At 44.1% G+C, this 21,202-nt stretch overlaps 1 protein-coding gene across 1 annotated transcript in view; it reads left to right on the top strand.

Annotated features, from left to right (window-relative positions):
• LOC147104387 (transmembrane protein 132C-like) overlaps positions 1 to 20,637 on the top strand; it is a 1,245,027-nt gene extending 1,224,390 nt beyond the window's left edge. The window contains exon 9 of the mRNA XM_085961692.1: positions 16,949 to 20,637. Coding sequence (XP_085817818.1) covers positions 16,949 to 18,145 — 1,197 coding nt within the window. The 3' untranslated portion in view covers positions 18,146 to 20,637. The remainder of the gene's footprint in view (positions 1 to 16,948) is intronic.
• The last annotated feature ends 565 nt before the right edge of the window (positions 20,638 to 21,202 follow it).

Genomic DNA, 21,202 nt, shown 5'->3' with positions numbered 1-21,202 from the left:
CGGTAGTGGGGAAGCTTTTAGAAACAGTAATCAGGGACCAAAGAAAGCTGAATAGATACTTGCTCAATACTGTACAACAAAACAGCAATACTTTGTCAGCTTCTCAGTTAATTAAAATGGTGATCGCCTAATTAAAAAGACAATTTATTAGCAGGGTAGTTGTTAAACATTTACACTTGGGGATGTTTGCTACCTTATCTCCCCAGTAAGCCTAATTGGAGCTTCATTGGATGGGAGTGATAGGGGCAGATCTCTCCACATAATCACTGAAGAATATCCAGAAAATGAATCCTACATGCCACAGTTTCCATGACTGTTGCTATGCTGCCTTTCATGCCTTCCACTCACTTCCCCACTGTCACGCTGTCATGGCAACAGTAAGGTTTGGTTTCCTTTCAGGCTAGCCTGGAATTTCACATTTCCATAACTGATCTGGGCTTGCCAACTCTGGTTGACTGTATTCATAGAGTCATAGAGTCATAGAGTAATACAGCACGGATAGAGGCCCTTCGGCCCATCGTGTCCGCGCCGGCCATCAAGCCCTGTCTAATCTAATCCCATATTCCAGCATTTGGCCCGTAGCCTTGTATGCTATGGCATTTCAAGTGCACATCCAAATGCTTCTTAAATGTTGTGAGGGTTTCTGCCTCCACAACCCTTTCAGGCAGTGAGTTCCAGACTCCAACCACCCACTTCTTGGAGGTTTCATCACATGACCTCCTGCCTCTAACTGGCCAGCCCCCATGCTCCCGCCATTGGGCGCCCGACACAGCCATCCTCCCAGCGCACCGCCTTCCCACACCAATTGGAAAGCGAAAAGACTCTTCATCACCCAATTGGATGATTCTTGACTGTCAAAAAAACAGCCTTTTTTTCCCCATCTCCAATATTTTTATAACAAATTAACAGAAGTGTTCAAAGAAAATGAATTAAAAAAACCAGCCCTATGATTTTTCTCCAGGCAGTGTCCTGGAGATGAATCTGCAATTCCTGGAGACTCCAGGCCAATCCTGGAGGGCTGGCAATTTTAGCTGGGTTGGTGTAACATTGTTTGATATTTGCTGTAGCCTGAGTCCTCTGGGATTGCTGCCTCCTAGGCCCACCTGTGCTGGATGGCAGCTGTTGAGGGCCCCTCTCTGCAATCAAAGCCTTGGCTTCCTGTGCCTCTCGATGGTCACCCATCAGAATCGCCCTTATTCTGTCATGAAGAATAAATACGATCAGAATGTATGTTATTTCTTAATTTTTGTCAGGATATTAAATTAGGTTTGGCCTTGATGTGAAGTTCTGTAGGCTTAATTTTGTTTGGAAACTTAAGTCAAGATGTTTGAGCCTTGCAATTGTATGTGGACACTAAATGTGCACTAAGCAGACTCCTCCACTCTGCTTTTTTAACAGAGACACTGGCCTGTTTATTTTAAATGGGTCAGCGCCTCCATTGAAATAGAGGGAGTTGATACAAATGCATTAAGCGTTTGTCAGCAACATTGCTGACAGTCATTTCCAGGTGTGTTAATCTGTGTTGTTCTGATATGGCAAGTAATGGTTGGATTTGGTAATTCACTATTAAAATTATTTAGTATTCTACAAATAAAATTTTAACATTGACAGTGAGTATTGTATTTGTGGTCAAACTGCATATTAACAGGAATCTTGTTCAGGTTGAGAACTTTATAGCGTTGCCAACACTTGTGATTTACTCACGTTTCCTGCAATTTGTGGATTTTTATTTAATATACTTCAGCATATTTTAAATTTCCAATGTGAAAGAAAGAATCTGCATTTATATAACGGGGCTGAATTTGCGGTCGGACGCTTCCCGCGGACGGTTGCCTCCGACCAGCAAACAATCTACGAACTTACCTGATGGTCCCGGAGGTTCAGACACTTGCACTCCTGGGCCTCTATGTGTAGGCCTGCGTAGAGGCCCACGTTTCCTAGGGGCACATACGGTTCGCAAGCGCCCCTGGGATCATGTGGGCCAGCCCAACCAATCAAAGAAGGGGGATTCCCCATTCATACTTATGGAAGTTTGTTCCGTTTATACGGAACCTCCATAAGCATGAATGGGGATGACATTAAAAATAGTTTTAACATAACAAATAAATGAAATAAAAATTACATATTTAAAATACAATGGCTCAGAAATTCGGGTCTCCACGGGTGAGTACGCACGGGGTACTCACCCGTAGGCCCAACGGAAGTGCCGGTTTTGTGCATGCACTGCGCATGCGCGGGAAACCGGAACTTCCGTTCCCTTAAAGGAAGGGGTTCAGAGGTCGAACGCATGCGCCGGAGAGGCAGCACGTGTGCATGGAACTTAAGTTTTTTTTCCAGGTTTCTCCGGGAGTGAAGTCTCCAGGAGTTACACATGTAAAGCAGGCGCAAGGCCTGCTTTTAACAAGGTAAGTGGTGATTTAATTAAAATTAAAACATTTTTTCCACAGGTTTATTATTTTTAAATACTTTAAAGAAAGGTAAGTTTATTTTTAGCCCCATTAGAAAATGTAATTAATTTTTTCAAAAATTTAAATTATTGTTTAAAATTGTTATTTTATGTAATTTATAGTTATTTTAAAAATGTGATTTAAAAAAAAATGTATTTGAAGTTTGTGATGTTTTGGGGCTTATAGTACATATTTATAGTTTTGACAGCTCTTCCTGTCAATTTTATGAATGGGCATTCCCTGCTACCATTGGCTCCCCATGGCCCACGTGATCCCAGGGGACACATCAAACTAACTGCGCCCCTGGGATACGCAAGCACTGCGCGCTGGCAGTTGGAGCAGGCCCAGGATCGGAATCCCACGCAGGCCCACAGCTCAACGGCCGGCGCGCTAGGTAAGTGCAGGTCAGAGGCTTGCACCCGCGGGAAGCCTCCTACCCGAATTTCTGGGCCAATTAATGAAACATTTAAAACAATTTTTTTTTTTTTTGTATAGTAAATTTACATATTTTAAATGGTCTAAAAATAAACTTACCTTATTGTACATGTGTTTTAATGTTTAAATGAATGAAAAAAATGTATTTTTATATTTTTTTAAACTCTTACGCTGGTAAAAGCAGGCCTTACGTTTGCTTTTACCAAGCGTAACAAATTCAAGGGCATTCGCTGGGCAGAAGTTGGGCAAATAGCGCAACTCTCTGCCCGCGGAGGCCCTTCTCCCAGGGATGCGGAGGATCTGTCAAGAAGATTCTTGACATCACAAGTTCTGGGTTTTAGCGCATGCGCAGCACATACCTAAACCCGGAACTTGCGCGACCCCTATGGGCACCTTGTATGCACCCGTTTGGGTCGCAAATTATGGCCCAGTGTGTTTTGTATCCTTAGGATGTACCAGGACATTTCCATAAATACTTTGAAGTGCAATCACTGTTTTGTAGGCAAATGCAGCAGCACTCCCTCAGTACTGCTTTGGAGTGTCGGTTTAGATTATACGCTGAGGTTTTGGAGTGGGGCTTGAACCCAAGCCCTTCTAACTCAGAGGTGAGAGTGCTACCACTGAGCCAAACTAATACTATGAAGTACAAACGTTTGAAAAAAGTTACAGCAGTCACAGAACTTGCAAATAAATTGTGATTGTTGGCACTGGTATCAAATGCACCAAATGTCATAAATCAAAAATGTTCTGGGAGATCATACATGCCCCAGATTCCCCATGAAAATAAATTTCACCCCTTGGTAAAAAACACCATTCAGGCCTGTCTCGAAACTTTAGCTTGCCATTCTAGCCTGTCTCCTAGTAAAAATATCTTGTTTCTATCATTTTTTCTAGATCTAATTATATGTAGCAATGTGCGTATTTTATCAGTGATCTCTGTGGAACTCAGTTCTGTAACTGCACAGAAATGAAATAATATAACACATTTACTTTATTGTTAGAAGACACTTTGATTGGCTGACACCAGCTCGGAGTCTGAGGTCTGAAGAATTTACAATCTGACTTAAAAATCCAATAACTCAGGCAGCCGAGAGTTATACATACTGATTACACCCGAATTACAACAAATTCACTCATATGTAAATGTGGAAAAGGAAAATGGTGTATTCACGGAAGGGAGTGTTACAGTTCAGGCTCTTTCCCAACGTTTTAACCCGCTATTCAGAGCGAAAAGGCAGTATCCATAAGTAGGCCTGTGTCTCCTACGAACTGAAATCTGCAATTTTATGCATTCCATGAATGGGATAACATGCCACAGGAAGAACAATGACCCTTTTCTGTAGTATTGTGGATCAAGGAGTACATGAGCTGTGCACCACATTCTCCTTGACACTCTGAAAGTAGAAAAATGCTCTGTCAGCATTGTGTTCAGGTTAAAACGGCAAGTTGAATTTAATTATGAGAAAAATAATTACACGGATGCTAATAGTGCAAGTAACCTGCATATAACATTTGACTTTACACCTTACTTAAACCATTCTTACAAATGATAACATTTGAACTCTTAGCAGTTCTTTCCAGCATCGTGCGACTGAAAGTTAAAGAAGAGTCTTCTGAAAACATGATATTAGTTAATCTGGCAAGTTTACACTGAGGTTGTTGGTGGGTATGAGACCTACATGAGGAAACCTTTGGTGCAACCCGTGGTGCAAGCAGCCTTCTTGCAGTTTTATACAACTCTAGTGGGTTTCCAAAGGCATACTTTAATACACAAGATCAAAGGGTTTATTTCTGAGTGGACAGACACTCATAGGACTAGGAGTAGGCCATTCAGCCCTTCAGGCCTGTTCCGCCATTCAGTGAGATCATGGCTGATCTGTATCTTAACTCCATCCATCTGCCTTGGTGACACATCCCTTAATATCCTTGGCTACCAAAAGTCTATTGATCTCAGATTTAAAATTATTAATTGAGCTGTCATCTACTGCTTTTTGTGGGAGAGAGTTCCACACTTCTACCACCCTTTGGGTGAAGAGGTGTTTCCTAACTTCTCTCCTGAATGGCCTGGCTCTGATTTTAAGGTCATGTCCCCTTGTCCTAGACTCCCCCACCAGCAGAAAAAGTTCCTCCCTATCAACTCCTTTCAAAATCCTAAAAACCTCAATCAAATCACCCCCGAACCTCTAAACTTAACTATTCTAATGCTCTCCTGGCCGGCCTGCCATCTTCCACCCTCCATAAACTTGAGCTCATCCAAATCTCTGCTGCTCGTATTCTAACTCGTACCAAATCCTGCTTCTCTGCTCACTGGCCTACATTGGCTCCCGGTCTGGGAACGCCTCGATTTTAAAATTCTCGTGCTTATCTCAACCCCCCGGCACCCCCCCCCATGGCCTCGCTCCTCCCTATCTCTGTAACCTCCTCCAGCCCTACAACCCAGTGAGATCTCTGCATTCCTCCAATTCTGGCCTCTTGCGCATTCCCGATTTTAATCACTCCACCATTGGCAGCTGTGGCGTCAGCTGCCTCGGCCCTAGGCTCTGGAATTCCCTCCCCAAGCCTCTCTGCATCTCTACCTCTCTCTCATCCTTTAAGACACTCCTTAAAACGTACCTCTTTGACCAAGCTTTTGCTCACCAGTCCTAATACCTCCTTATGCCAAATCCACCTCATCAGTAGGTTTCACACCAGTGCTAATGTGGCTCGGTGTCAAATTTTGTTTGATAACAATTCTGTGAAGTGCCTTGAGACGTTATACTACATGAAAGGTGCTATATGAATGCTAGTTGTTATATTCCAGGGAATACCAGCCTATTTTATGTCATCTCTCCTCATAAATTAACCCCTGGAGCCCTGGTAACATTCAGGTGAAACTACGCTGCACTTCTTCCAAGGCCAGTACTGTACACAGTGTTCCAGATGTGGTCTAACTAGGGCTTTGTGGAGCTGCAGGAAAACATCCTCCCCTTTATATTCCAGCCCTCCAGTTATAAAGACTAACATTCCATGAACCTTTGTGTTTATTTTTTGTACCTGACCACTACATTTCAGTGATCTGTGTACAAGGACCCCTAAATCTCTTTGGACCTCCACTGTTCCTAGCTTTACACCATTTAAAAAATACTCTGATCTATCCTTTTTTGGACCTCTCGCAGACCAGTGTTGGAATCCATCTGCTATAGTTTTTCCCACTCACTTAATCTATCAATGTCTCTTTGTAATTTTATGCTCCCGTCTACACTACTTACTATGACACCATTCTTTGTGTCATCGGCAAACTTGGATATATGGCTCTCTATTGTGTTATCTAAGTCATTAATAATAAATATAGTTGAGGCCCCAGCACAGATCCTTGTGGGACACCACTAGTCACTTCCTTCCAATTTGAGTATATACCCATTATCAAATCCATGTTAGCTCTCTCTAATCAGCTCAAATTTTTCTAAGTGCTCAGTCACTGTGCTTAATTATAGATTCCAATAACTTCTCCACAACAGATGTTAGACTAACAGGTCTATATTTTCCTGGTTTCTCTCTCTAACCTTTCTTAAATAATGGATATTAATCAATCTATTACTCAATAAGATAAAGCATGAACAGCAGTTCCTTCGTTGTCTGTTGGGATGTTTATTCAGGATGCTTGGCCAGAGTCTAAATCAATGTATATCGGAATTTTGCCCAGCATGAGAATGCTTTGATGGTCCAGCAGTCAAAGATGATCAGTTTTGTCCTGTCTCTCAGGTGGCAACCTTGAATATATTAGTACTTCAAGGATATGAGGCGGTTAAGAAGGCAAATGGTATGTTGGCCTTCATAGCGAGAGGATTTGACTACAGGAGCAAAGATGTCTTGCTGCAGTTGTACAGGGCCTTGGTGAGGCCACACCTTGAGTATTGTGTGCAGTTTTGGTCGCCTTAGCTGAGGAAGGATGTTCTTGCCATGAAGGGAGTGCAGCGAAGATTCACCAGACTGATACCTGGGATGGCAGGAATGACGTATGAAGAAAGATTGGGTCGATTAGGCTTATATTCGCTAGAGTTTAGAAGAATGAGAGGGGATCTCATTGAAACTTATAAAATTCTAACAGGACTAGACAGACTAGATGCAGGAAGGATGTTCCCGATGGCGAGGGAGTCCAGAACCAGGGGTCACAGTCTAAAGATAAGGGGTAAGCCATTTAGGACAGAGATGAGGAGGAATTTCTTCACCCAGAGAGTGTTGAACCTGTGGAATTCTCTACCACAGAAGGCAGTTGAGCCCAATTCATTAAATATATTCAAGAAGGAGTTGGATATATTTCTTAAGGCTAAAGGGATCAAGGGATATGGGGAGAAAGCAGGGACAGGGTACTGAATTTGGAGGATCAGCCATGATCTCATTAAATGGTGGAGAAGGCTCGAGGGGCCGAATGGCCTCCTGCTCCTATCTTCTATGTTTCTGATGCAGTTAGCTTATAAATATTGGCAACAATATAACTGAAGGTAGCAAGCTAGGCTAGGTGGCCTTCCCCGTCGAAGTGCGGCTCTCTCGGCCAACTTAGTGTATTATTTACTCCAGGTATCAGCTCCCTGAAGCCAAACTTTAATTACACCTGAGGAAAGGTCAGCGACCTGAAACGTTAACTCTGTTTCTCTCTCTACAGATGCTGCCTGACCTGCTGAATATTTCCAGCATTTTCTGTTTGTATTTCTTTAATTAGATTAGCCTTTCTTTCTAGGGCACATCAACAGAAAAAAATGTAACACAGAAATGTTACTGTTTGAGGCATGACAGAACTCTGCTTCTATCGCAGCAATACACTGCAGTCTGTACTCAATTCCCTCATAAAGGAAGGTGCATATTTATGGGATGAGAAGGAATTACACTGCAGTCTGTACTCAAAGTTGAATATTCTTGGGAGCATGGGTAGGGTGAACATTTATAGGTGGGAGGGATTTTATACCATGCCATTCACGTATGAACCTGGCACGCTACACGGCATATTCAGAGGGAGGGGTTACATTTTTTACCGTAATTCCACATTTGAGCATATGCATTGATAACCTAGTTAACAGTAGTCAGCATGAATTCAGAAGATCCTGCCTGACCAACCTTCTCAAATTCTTTGAGGAAGTGTCAACTCAAGTGGACTGAGGGAGGCCCGATCACGGGGTGACCCTTAACTACCAAAAGGCTTTTGATAAAGTTCCACGTGAAAGACTTTTCATTACACTCAAAGCTTTGTGGATTCATGGTAAGCCCTGGGAATGGATAATAAACTGGGTGGGAACCAATGAGTACTAGTTAGAGGAGTTATGTCGGAGTGTGTGGACCTACTGATTGAGGTACCTCAGGACTCGGTGCTGGGACCACTGCTGTTTCTAATTTACATAAATGACCTGGATTCAAAACCTCAATGCAAAGTGGTTAAATTTGCAAAGGATACCAAACTAGCAGGGACAATGGAATCAGAAGAGGCAGCTCGGGAATTGCAGAATTAGTTGGAGAAAATATCTAATGGGCAGAACAATGGCAGATGAAATTTAATGGAAGAAATAGCACCTTTCACAACCTCAGGACATTCCAAAGTGCTTTACAGCCAATGAAATATTTTTTTAAAGTGTAGTCATTGTTGTAACGTAGGAAATGCAGCAGCCAATTTGCACACAGCAAGCTCCAACAAATAGCAATGTGATAGTGACCAGATAATCTCTTTTAACAATGTCGATTGAGGGATAAGTATTGGCCAAAACACCCGGGCTAACTCCCTGCTCTTATTCAAAATAGTGCCATGGGATCTTTTGCATCTACCTGAGAGAGCAGACGGAGCCTCGGTTTAACGTCTCATCCGAAAGATGCTGCCTCCAACAGTGCAGCGCTCCCTCAGTACTGCATTGAAGTGTCAGCCTAGATTTTTGTGCTGAGGTCTCTGTGGAGTGCGATTTGAACCCACAACTTTCTGACTCGGAGGCGCGAGTGCTGCCCACTGAGCCACGGCAGACACTCTGCTACACATTGGAAGGAAAGATACTTGTACTCCATGAATGGTGTTAAAATAGCTAAGGATAAAGCTGAAAGAGACCCAGGAGTCTTAGTAGATTAGACGCTAAATGATAAACTACACAGCCAAAACAGTAGTATTTAAGTCCGAGGAGAAAATGGGTCTGAATTTGCGGTTGGCGGCTTCCCGCGGGCGGATACCTCCGACCGGCAAAAACTCTACGAACTTACCTTCTGCCTCGGGATCCACGGAGACTCGCGCTCCTGGGTCTCAATGCATAGACATGTGTAGAGGCCTACGGATCCCGAGGGCGCAGGTGGTTCGCAAGCGCCCCTGGGATCACGTGGGCCGGCCCAACCAATGACAGAAGGGGGCTCCCCATTCATTCTCATGGAGGTCCCGTATGTACAGAATCCCCATAATTATGAATGGGAATACCCCAAAAAATACCTCTACACTTCAAATAAATTTTTAAAAAACCATCACATATTTAAAATGAATTAAAATGGCATTTAATTAAGTATTTAAAACAAAAATTAAATTTTTGGAAAAATAAATTTACATGTTTTGAAGGGGCTAAAAATAACTTTACCTTATTTCACAGGTTTTTAAATTATTGAAAAATTTTATTTTTCTGTTTTTTAAAACTCTCATGCTGGTAAAAGGCCTTACGCCGCCTTTTACCCGGCGTAAGAATTTCACGGGCATTTGCTGGGCTGAAATAGCCCAACTCTCCGCCCGCGGATGTCCTTTTTCCCAGGAATGCGGAGGATCGCAGGTTCCGGGTTTTAGCGCATGCCTAAACCCGAAACTTGCGCGGCCCCTTACGGGCGCGTGTGCACTTCGTACGCACCCGCAGGGGTCGCAAATAACGGCCCAGTGATTAAAGTTTATAGTGCTCTGGTCGGAGCAGACTTTGAATGCTGCATCCATTTCTAGTCACTATGAAACGAGACACATTCAAGCCCTGGGAACAGTGTGAGAAGAGGCACAAGGCTGATCCCCAGTGTGAGAGGTCTGAATTAGGACAAGAGACTGGATAGACTTGGGCTTTTTAGCCTGAAATGGGGAGTCGGAGAAGTAATTTTATAAAGGTATATAGGATTGCTAAGGGTATAGAAAAAGTTAATTTTAAATTAAACCACTGGAGTAGAACAAGGGGACGCATGTCCAAAATAGTTTTAGGACGGATATGAATAAATTCTTTGTTTATCAAAACATTGGAAGACATTCTTCCAGTGAATGGAAGGCACAGATTTTGACTCCGTCTTCCAGCTCCATGTAAAGGTTTCTCTTCACACTGTATCTAATCTATTCACTAAAAAGTTTGAAAACCACTAAGTAAGTTGTCAATAGCTGTTATTAAAAAAAGTAATGCTCATTTTGCAAACACCCACTAGTAACTCGCTAACATGGTACCAGGGGAATGCTGAGTTTAATTTGGGTCACATTATATTGTCAAAAAGTAATAAAGAACAAACTCCTTGGAGTGTTTAACTCAGCAAATTTCAAAATTGTTTTTGCATCTAGCAAACTCTGGCCCCTCAGCCCCTCGACCATCCTGCTCACCCCAACCCCTCGACCACCCTCCTCCCCCTCGACCACCCTCCTGCCCCCAGCCCCTCGACTACCCTCCTGCCCCCAGCCCCTCGACCACCAACCCCTCAACCACCCTCCCCCCAACCCCTCGACCACCCACCCCTCGGCCACCCTCCCCCACCCCTCCACCCCCCAGCCCCTCGACCACCCTCCCCCAACCCCTCGACCACCCTCCCCCACAACCCCTCGACCATCCTTCTCCCCCCCACCCCATGACCACCCTCCCCCCACAACCACCTGCCATCCCCCCAGCCCCTCGACCGCCATCCCCCAGCCCCTCGACCGCCATCCCCCCAGCCCCTCGACCGCGCTCCCCCGCTCAGCCCCTCGACCACCCTCCCCCCAGCCCCTCGACCACCCTCCTCCCCGACCACCCTCCTCCCCCCCACCAGCCTCCTCCCCCCCACCACCACCCTCCTCCCCCTCGACCACCCTCCTCCTCCCCCCACCATCCTCCTCCTCCTCCCCCCCACCCGCCCTTTGGCCCCTGAAGTTTTAAACTAGTGAAATGGAATTATTCATGCATTGTTGCAAATCCTGTGCTTCATCACTTCAGAATTATTTCAGAGCTGACTAAATATTGACTTTGGCTTTCTTTACCAACTGCCGCAAACATGTTTTGACAGATAAAATGGTTTGACTAGATGAAGCGATTCCCTCCCCACCCTCCCGTACGTAGCCTCCTTCCGCTGAGAAGGTCTGCATTACATAATAACATAGTAATGTTTTGAACAGAGGTCCATCAAGCTTACCATTCCCAACTTCCCATCAGTGTCCTTTCTCTGATCTGGAACTCATTCTTCCTGTTCTTGTTTTTTAAAACCTCCCATGGTTTTCTGTTCCACCACCTCACTTTAATCTGTTCCACAATTCTATCACACTATTACTAAAAGAATTGCCTACATTTCCTATTTTCCTTTGACACCTTTAGTGCTATACTCTGTCTCCAGTTCTGAGCACACCAGAAGAACTTTCCTCGATCGACCCATACTCTTGAAAATCAAAAAGACCCCGCTCACATCCTCTCCCCACCCTGCTTTTCTCAAGAGAGTGGACAAGTGCATATTTATAGCTTAAGTTACAAAGCCTTTTTTTTACATGTCAGGACCGTTGAGTTGGCAGTTGTTGGGTGCTATGTTGCTTTTTGAAGTTGTTGGTCCGGTTATGTTAGTTTTCTATGTTAGCGTGTATGAATAAACTCCCTCCTGCATACAGATTGTCCTCACTGTAAATCCCAGTCTACGTCAAGAACATTAAAATCCCCCATGATCACAACTGAGGTTTCAGCACTATTTTTTGTAACCTCCCACGGCAGTGCATCAACTCCATTTTATTTTGTGGTGGCCTGTAATATATACCTACCATGAACTTTTCCCCCTTTCCACCTTCCAGCTATACCCAAAGAGACGTGGGTCGAGAAATTGGACTTGCCTGATTTAGGGGGCTGATCCCTGCCGACCCTCAAGTCCGATCAAAATTTGGCATTGGGCCTCATTTAAATTAAACAGGGCGGCAATCTGGGGGCGTCCCAATGCAGCTCGCCTGTCGGGGTCTGTCAAATTCTGGTTGACTCCGATGCCGAGCTGACCTACAAGCAGGTCCAAAGTGGGGGGGGGAGAAGCAAAGCTGAGGGGTGGCAGCAGCAGCCTATTTTGTGGAGCTAGGAGGAGCACTCCTGCTCCTTCAGGCTCCATAGAAATGTGACTTTCAAAAAGTTTTCTGGCCGTTTATTGAGCAACCTCCAACGGGCCCTCAAAACCTGGTGTAACTTGCACGATACAAGCTTTGCCCATTTGTCCACGAATTTCAATCGGGTTCCTAAAACCACGGTTAGGACCCTAATTTGAAGGTTCAAAGGTAACAAGTGCCCGGTTCAGGCGAGCGTGCTGGACACCTAAAACTCACCTTCCACGTTGGTGCCTGGCATTCACCCAGGGGAGGTAAGGTGCAGTAAATTGCAGCCCAAAATTGGTCTCACGAACATTCATTTTATGCCCAAAAAATGGGCAAGCTGTGTTGAATTTCTCTCCCGTGGTGCCAATTCCCAATTCCTTTCTGTTAACAACATATAAATAAACCGAAATAACAACAGAAAATGCTGAAAAAACTCAGCAGGCCAGGCAACATCCGTGGAGAGAGAAATAGAGTCAACGTTTCAGGTCAAACCCTTTTTCAAAACCCTTTATAAATAAAACCGTGCCACCCCATTCCATTTATTTCCTTCCTGAAGCACATATAACCCTGCAAATTTATTCCCTTCTCATTTTTTCTTGACACATTTTTAGCCATTATTCCACACACAAGATATTAAAAAAAAAGTAATTAATAACAATGTTGGGTTTTTAGAAGCAACGACCAGGAAATTCCGTGCCAATTTTTCCTGATTTCTCCCCCTAACGTCAGTAGATGATCAGTGGAACGCCTGGAGAAACAGCCATTAATGGCATGTCTCTGTGAGATTCTACCGATTCCCCACTGAAGTTATTCCAGGAGATCAGGAGAAGTCCCGCAGAAATTCAGAGCTGATCTTTTCTCATGATTTTTTTTTAAAAGACAGGCACCTAGATGGAAATGTGGTAAACAGGAATTGTTTCTGTCAGAGCCTAAACATTGGCTCAGATTTTTCTTGAGTGGAGCATCACGCGGTGAATACCGTGAGTTGAATTATTTTCCTCACTCTTCAGCTCCAATTAATTTGGCCTGGCAAATTGCTGAAAATGCGAGTTGATGACCCCAAGGTCAGCGGGGCATCACCAATATTCAGCGAATTGCACGCAGGAAAATCTGTAGTTCTAAGCTTTTTTTTTTGCCTATGGAACATGACACACAAACTTATGAATAAGACAGCCTCCTGCCCAGGGTTCAGATTATTATTGGTTTTTTAACTCAGGAACCGAAGGCAGCTGCTGCCAAGACGCCAAATCTACATTATAACAAGCCAAAGCATGATGTTACTTGTGAATCAGCATGGTGATTGTTGGTTACTAACAAATTAGTGGACCCACATACTTTGAGAGGGGGGTTTACTCTAAATCCTGACAAGCTGAAATGAATTTAGCAACGAGTTTACTCCCATCCAGAATCTACAACAAATCAATTGAACAAATCGGTTTTAATCAGTTAAACAAATCGGTTTAACTTGCATCCTGGTTGTGTGTTTTATGTGGTCTGTGCAAAACAATCATTTAATTGCTAACTGACTTCAAAGTGGAAGGCCATTGAAAACATAAATTACCTCATTAACAGGCTTCTTACGCAAATGCAGCAATTTCTTGACACTCATGGGGGGAGGTTGACGATGAGCTCTGGCTTTCGCGAGGCTTCAGGACGGAGCGGCACAAATCATCCCGCAATTTGTAGCGATTCGCAACTTTCCGCAGATTGCTGGAATTTTTCCACACTAATAACGGCTTGCGTCTTTAACCCGCCGTTATTTTGCCCGCAATTTCTGGGCCAATAAGCGGTTCATTACCTTGCCTGGATATTCAGAAAGCCACCTATTACCATTGTGTTGGAAAACGCTTTGATTTCTGTCAGTCTGTTAGAGGTGGAAGTAGAAATGGGCAGGCTTTTTGACAGAGTGAACCTTTTTTAAAAAAAAAACAACGCAGCAACCATTAATATAGTAAGGCAGAAAAGTGCTGCAAGAAGATTGAAAAGGCATGAGAAAAGGAGGGAGACTCTGCCCCAGGCTAAATAAGTTGTACCGATTGAACTGAGGGACTCTGATAATAACTATTGCTGAGTATGTTTTCACCGTACTGTGAAATAAAGTCGTTTAATGATTCGAAACTGAGCTAGATCTGTTCTTAATCTATACCACTTAGTACGATTATTGCCTCATTTTGATTCTCTCACCACCTGCTGCAAGACCAGACTGGCAGCTATGTCCTTCAGAACTCGGCCAGCTCGGTCATTGGTGGTACTACTGAGCCACTCTTGGTGATGGATATTGAAGTCCCTCACCCAGAGTACATTCTGTGCCCTTGCTACTCCCAGTGCTTCCTCCAAGTGGTGTTCATAGAGAAGTACTTATTCATCAGCTGAGGGCGGGCTTCGGGTGGTAATCAGCAGGAGGATTCCTTGCCCATATTTTACCTGAAGCCATGCGTCTTCATGGGCACCAGAGTTTTTGGAAAGCGTTCTCACCTGTAGCACCAGTCCCCAGATGTTAGTGAGGAGTACTTTGCAGGGTCAACATGGTTGTGTGTGCCTTTGTCGTGTCCTGATTCCATGCCTAGGTCGCAGCCGAGTGGGCCATCCGGTTCAATTCTTGTTTTTCTTTCTAGCAGTTTGATACAACTGATTGGCTTTCTAGGGCAGTTCAAAGTCAGCCACATTGCTGTGGGACGGGAGTCACATATAGGCCAGACTGGGTAAGGACGGCAAGTTTCTTGCCCTATCGCTCATTAGTGAACCAATTGTTTTTTTTACAACAATCCAACAGCTTCATGATCAATTTTTACTGATTATTTTTAAACTGAATTCTAATTCTCAAACTGCCATGGTGGGATTATTAGTCCAGGCCTCTGTATCACTGGTAACATAATCACTACACTACTGTACTCATTCTCTTCCTGGGAGTTAGCTTGTTGCTGCATTCCTTCCTCAAGCATCCGTATGCCTCTTTCAACATTTTGCAGTATACAACATGCTAATTCACTTCTGTCATAATGCGAGATACTCTCAGAATGGTCCACATATCAGAATTAAAAAGGAAAAAAAAAGAGAGCCTTTCACGACCACCGGACGTCTTTTTTTAAAATGTAGTCACTTGTAATGTAGGAAACGTGTCAGCCAATTTGCGCACAGCAAGTTCCCACAAACAGCACCTTCCATACCAATGCTTCCGACATGTCTTCCTTTCTCCTCAACCGAGGATTCCCTTCTACTGTGGTTGACATGGCCCTCGGCCGTGTCCGTTCTATCTCCTGCACTTCTGCCCTCACCCCTGCCCCTCCCTCCCGGAACCACGATAGAGTTCCCCTTGTCCTCACCTTTCACCCCACCAGCCTCCACATTCAACGGATCATCCTCCACCATTTCCGCCACCTCCAGCATGATTCCACCACCAAACGCATCTTCCCCTCACCTCCCCTTTCAGCATTCCGAAGGGGCCGCTCCCTCCGCGACACCCTAGTCCACTGCTCTACCACCCCCAGCACCCTTTCCCCTTCACCCGGCACCTTCCTGTGCAAGCACAGGAGATGCAACACATGCCCTTATACCTCCACCCTTCCCACTGTCCAGGGACCCAAACACCCCTTCCAGGTGAAACAGCGATTTACTTGTACTTCCTGCAATTTAGTATACTGTATTCACTGCTCACGACGTGGTCTCCTCTACATTGGGGAGACCAAACGCAGATTGGGTGACCGCTTTGTGGAACACCTCCGTTCAGTCCGTAAGGGGGACCCCGAGCTCCCGGTGGCCTGTCACTTTAATTCTCCGCTCCATTCCCACTCAGACCTCACCGTCCTTGGCCTCTTGCATTGTTCCACGGAAGCTCAACGTAAGCTCGAGGAACAGCACCTCATCTTTTGATTAGGCACTTTACAGCCTTCTGGACTCAACATAGAGTTCAACAATTTCAGATCATAACCTCAGCCCCTATCACATATATATATTTCTTTCCTTTTTTTTTAATCCACACTTTCGTCTGGGCTTTTTTCTTCCCTCCCACATGGCAGCTGTCCTTCATTCTGCCAGCGCCATTCACACTTCATCTTGAGCCATCCTTTATTCCTTAAATATCTCTTAATGTCTCTCAATGTCTCTTAATCTCTCCTGCTTTCTATTCTATCTCTGACCTTCCCTTTTGTTCTTTCATCCCCTCCCCCTTTTCCCAGCCCCCACTTGCTTTAAAATCTATCCCTCTTCCTGCTTTTGTTCCAGTTCCGACGAAGGGTCTTCGACCTGAAACGTTGACTCCGTTTCTCTCTCCACGGATGCTGCCCTGGCCTGCTGAGTTTTCCCAGCATTTAGTGAAATGGATTGAGGGATAACATTGGCCAGGACGCCGGGGATATCTCCCCTGCTCTTCTTCGAAATAGTGCTATGGGATCTTTTAAGTCCACCTGAGAGAGCGGGTCTCATCCGAAAGACGGCACCTCCGACAGTGCGGCACTCCCTCAGCACTGCACTGGAGTGTCAGCCTAGATTTTGTGCTCAAGTCTCTGAAGTGGGACTTGAACCCACAACCTTCTGACTCAGAGGCGAGAGTGTTGCCAACTAAGTGCGATCAGTGGTGTTGGGAATGTCATACATTTCAATCAAGTCTGCCTCTTTAGCTGTTGCTGCATCCAATGATGAACTTTATTTATGCAGATACATGATGATCTAGGAAATCTACCAGTGCTAGAGGGCACCAGCGGGTGTGATCCCGGTATAACCACCAGGATTGCAACCCGATGAATTTCAGGGCCATCATCTTAATGCAATGTTAATAAAACTGAACTATGTTTTTTATTTATTCCTTTCACTCTAGGAAGCAATAATCAGTAGTTGGATCCAGTTCAGTGACAACAGCCTGACTCCACTGGATATTTATGATCCCAAGGACTTTACTCTTACTGTCACTTCACGGGAAGAAGCCATCATCTCAACATATCAGGATTTGCAGTTGCAGTGGCCAGTCATCACTGCGGAGGCAGAGGGCCAAGGGAATTTGCTGAAAGTTGAGCTGGTAATCTGTGAAGTGTGCCAGAAATCCAAACGAAAAAGTATTCTGGCAGTCGGGAGTAGCAATATCGAGGTGAAGTTTGGTCAGAATGATGCAGGCCCGAAGAGTGGCAGTGATGACAATGGCGGTGATGCTGAACTGGAGAACCGTGCGAGTGACCGGAGGCAAAAGAATGTGGATCAAGACCGGACCGGGCAGAACGGACGGTACTTCAGCAGTGCTACTGCAGATCGCGAAGAAAGCACAATGAGAAAAGTAAGCACCACAACTAAAGCTTCAGTGAACAAGAAAGTGGATGGAATGGATCCGCTTTCAGAAGGTGACGGCCAACTCCAAAACATCCCGTTGGATGCTGCTAACTTCCCCTCGCATGACCTAACCAGGAACTCTGAGGGTAGTGAGAGCATGGATGAAAATGATCTGGTCCAGGCTCCAAGAGGTCTGACTGACTTGGAGATTGGCATGTATGCTTTATTGGGTGTTTTCTGCCTGGCTATTCTCGTCTTCTTAATTAACTGTGTCATGTTTGCTTTGAAGTACCGCCATAAGCGAATTCCCTCGGAAGCACAAGGGAACATGAATCATTCCCATGACTGGGTTTGGTTAGGTAATGAGACGGAGCTGCTGGAGAATGCTGCTGATATTTCCCCACAGCAGCTCTGTGAACACACTACAGTCATAGACAGAGCAGTAGGTTTTGAGGAGAGCAACCATCTGCTCAATGGGGGAACCCAGAAGAATGTCCAAGGACAGATACACAGATCTGCCCTCTGCAGTGATGGAAAGGAGCGCAAAGACGAACCTTTGAATTCTCCCACCACAAAACGAAAACGGGTAAAGTTTACAACATTTACTACAATTCCACCAGATGATGGATGTCCTGCTACAAATTCAATCCTTTTGGGTAATGAGGAAGATATTAAATGGGTCTGCCAGGACATGGGCTTAGGGGACTCGCACGAACTGCGAAATTACATGGAGAGAATACATGACAACGTGTAACAGTGTTATCCTATCTGTTTTCATTATTTGCTCACCTTTATGCCTTCAGTTTTGGGTGATTGTGCAGGAAATCCAGTCAGCAACGGGACCGGTTTGTGGGAATTAAGTACTGGCAGCAAAGCACAGGCATTGGACAAATCAGCTCATGATGGCCTGCAATGAATAACATCCATCGAAATGCAAAATTCAAATGAATTGGGATGACATATGGGTGGACAACGGGAAAAAGGCCAACAGTGGGGATGCATATGGACATTTATATGATACAGCAAAAGAGACTGAATACAGCAAATGGAAAGGAAAACTCAAATGCAGAGCTGCGACAAGCACTGGTGGAAGGAATAAATGCCAGATTAATTTGGAAAGGGGTATTTAAACACTGGGAAGGGGCAACGAACAGAGGGAAAGTGCACTCTAAACTGAATAAACATTAAGAATGAGCACTCCTGATTGGAGACACCTTCCTGAATGGGTGGGGCTGTGGAAGAAGCACTTCTGATTGGATGACGCTATGGCAGCAGTCCGTGGGAGATGGCCCTTAACACCAGTGTCTTAAGGGCCAACTCCAAATGTAATCATTTTGTATGATTTGTTAATCTTGGACTTCAGTTGTACTCTCAGTTCTTGGACCCTATGTTCTGTGTAAAATTTATTTTATAATGTCTTGTTTATATTTAGGCTCTCAGTTTTTTTCATTTTATTATTTATGCTGTAGTAATGAGCCGTACCCACCTTTATAACTTAGGTGAAATATTTTAACAAAGTATACCTAGAATGCATTGTAGATTACTAGAATGTAAAATTTATTTATAAATATTATACACATTGTAAATAAAAGTTGCTTAAGATAGCTTGGAAATCTAGCCCTTTCTGGACCACTCTTGAGTCTTTGTGACATACAGCTCTTCCATTTGTTTTAAGAATAACTGCACACACTTGTGGTCCAGGGAGGGTCCCAGCAACCCAGAGATTGCTGTTAGCACAGCATAATGAAAAATAAATGGACCAGCGGGGAGGATTGATACCCCCAACAAAACAGGTGAAACAGGCCGATATATTCCATCACAGTGTTACCCAATGTCAGGGTCGCCTTCAAGTGTGGCTCATTAAAGCTCGAAGTTTCCAGAGTGAAGTGACAGCAGACTTAACAGCCCCGCAAAGCTAATACAGGAAACTTTCTGGTATCCGGCACGGACGGGACCGACGTGGTGCCGGTTCATCAACAATTCCGGATAACCGAATGCTATAGTAAAAGATACGGAGCTCAGAGCTCCGTATAAAACAACAAACCCTACAGCTTCAAAACAATCGGCACAAGTTGCAAGCGTCTCTGTAGCTTAGCAACAGATTCAGCTACACCCTTGCACAGCAACAAATGGAGTAAAAAAAGTAACTAAAAGTAAAAAAAGTTACCTGAACCGACTCCTGAATTTTGCCAGTGGATAGAGCGTTCCGGTTATTTAGGGGCCAGTTAATCGAAAGTTTCCTGTACATATCTCAGTTACATATACATATACAGTCTATAGCCACCTACACTGGGTTTGTTTGAAGATTACTCATTGACAACGAAGTGTGGTAAACATTTTAGCCTCTATGTTGTTAGATTCAAAGGAATTGGGGTTAAGCCACATAATTGATGTAAAGAAGCGTGCAACTACTGGGCTACTCGGTGCTGAGAAGAACTTAGCCTTTGAGAACAAACGGGTTAAGGAAAGCCATAAGTAAGAGTTTACGTAGGTGGCGAGTATAGCTAGAACTAGCTTTATTTATTCGTCATTTGAAAGGTCAACATTGGAAAAAAACTGGGGAAAAATATTCATTGTTCTGGCATGGAGGGTACACATTGCTAGGAATGTAGGTCAAGGACATGCACCCAAATCATTGTACATTCTGTAAAATTAAAGCTAACCAATTCATATCATTATTTATGAACAAACTTGTATGAACTACATGTTCAACAGCATCGCAGATGTGTTATATTTACATGTGGGCTCTTGGTTGCTAAATGAAGGTTTAACTGTCAGTAAGTTCTGGTGGACCATATTTTATCTTTGCTAAGGTGTTAATGAACAAGGTGGGGGATTTTTATCATGGATCTCGGTAACTGTGACTGCTTTGGTGGATCCAAAAGGCTAACACTGACCCTGGTGTGGTAAAACCAGGATAAAGGCCATTTTCTGAGTTCATTGTTACCATTAAATTAAGTGTAACTTGTGGTTATCTTGTGATAATCTTCAACTAGCAAGTGTCACTGTTCTATAACAATAGGGGTGTTGTGTCATGTAAGGCTTAACATCAGGACCATTGATTTACAGCGATTGATTAGGGTCAAAATCCATTTTCATCCCATGGTATATTTTACCAGTGTGACTGTCCATTATTTGGTGAGATCCACAAATGAATGGCCTTTATTTTATATATATTCTTTTACCTTCTGTATTTAATTTTTATCCCTTATCAATATTAAAGCTGAAGATGGTATGTGAAATGCGTCAGTTGGAGTAGGTGTCTGTTATTTGCAGTACTGGGGAGGTGCTGGGATTTAGCTGCACTGGGAAGAGGCCCTTTGGTAGGACTGGGGACAGTCTTGGGCTTAGCTAGGACTGAGGTGTTAGTCCTAGGGTTTGCAGGACTGGGAAGGGAGTCCTGCATTTTGGAAGCGCTGAGGTTTGGCAGCATGGAGTGGGGGACTATTGTCTAGCAGAACTGGAGGGGGAATCCGGTATTTGGCAGAACTGGGGAGGGGGGAGGGGACAGAATGAGAGTTTTGGCTCATTGATGGATTCCTGGGGTTGGTCAACAGTAAGGGGAAGGAAAGGCCATAAGCCTGACAGCGCTGCGAGGAACTACATATTCAGCAAATAGGGTCACAGCTCTGGGCATGAATATCAACTCCAAGACCAAAATGTATCAAAAGGTGATTGTGTTTTTTAATGTTATTGTGAACTATGTAACTTTTTGAATATATTTTGGACTTTCGGATTTTCAGCTATTGAGGAAAAAATGGCAGATTTCTTTTACTAAAAGCATTTTGAGTGATTGAAATACTGTAGCACT

Source organism: Somniosus microcephalus, chromosome 19 (assembly GCF_052327205.1).
Source record: "Somniosus microcephalus isolate GS21.2 chromosome 19, FLI_Smic_1.0, whole genome shotgun sequence".
In the NCBI taxonomy this organism is placed as follows: Eukaryota; Metazoa; Chordata; class Chondrichthyes; order Squaliformes; family Somniosidae; genus Somniosus; species Somniosus microcephalus.
The sequence above is the reverse complement of the archived record's forward strand: the minus strand, read 5'-3'. Positions and strand labels throughout refer to the sequence as shown.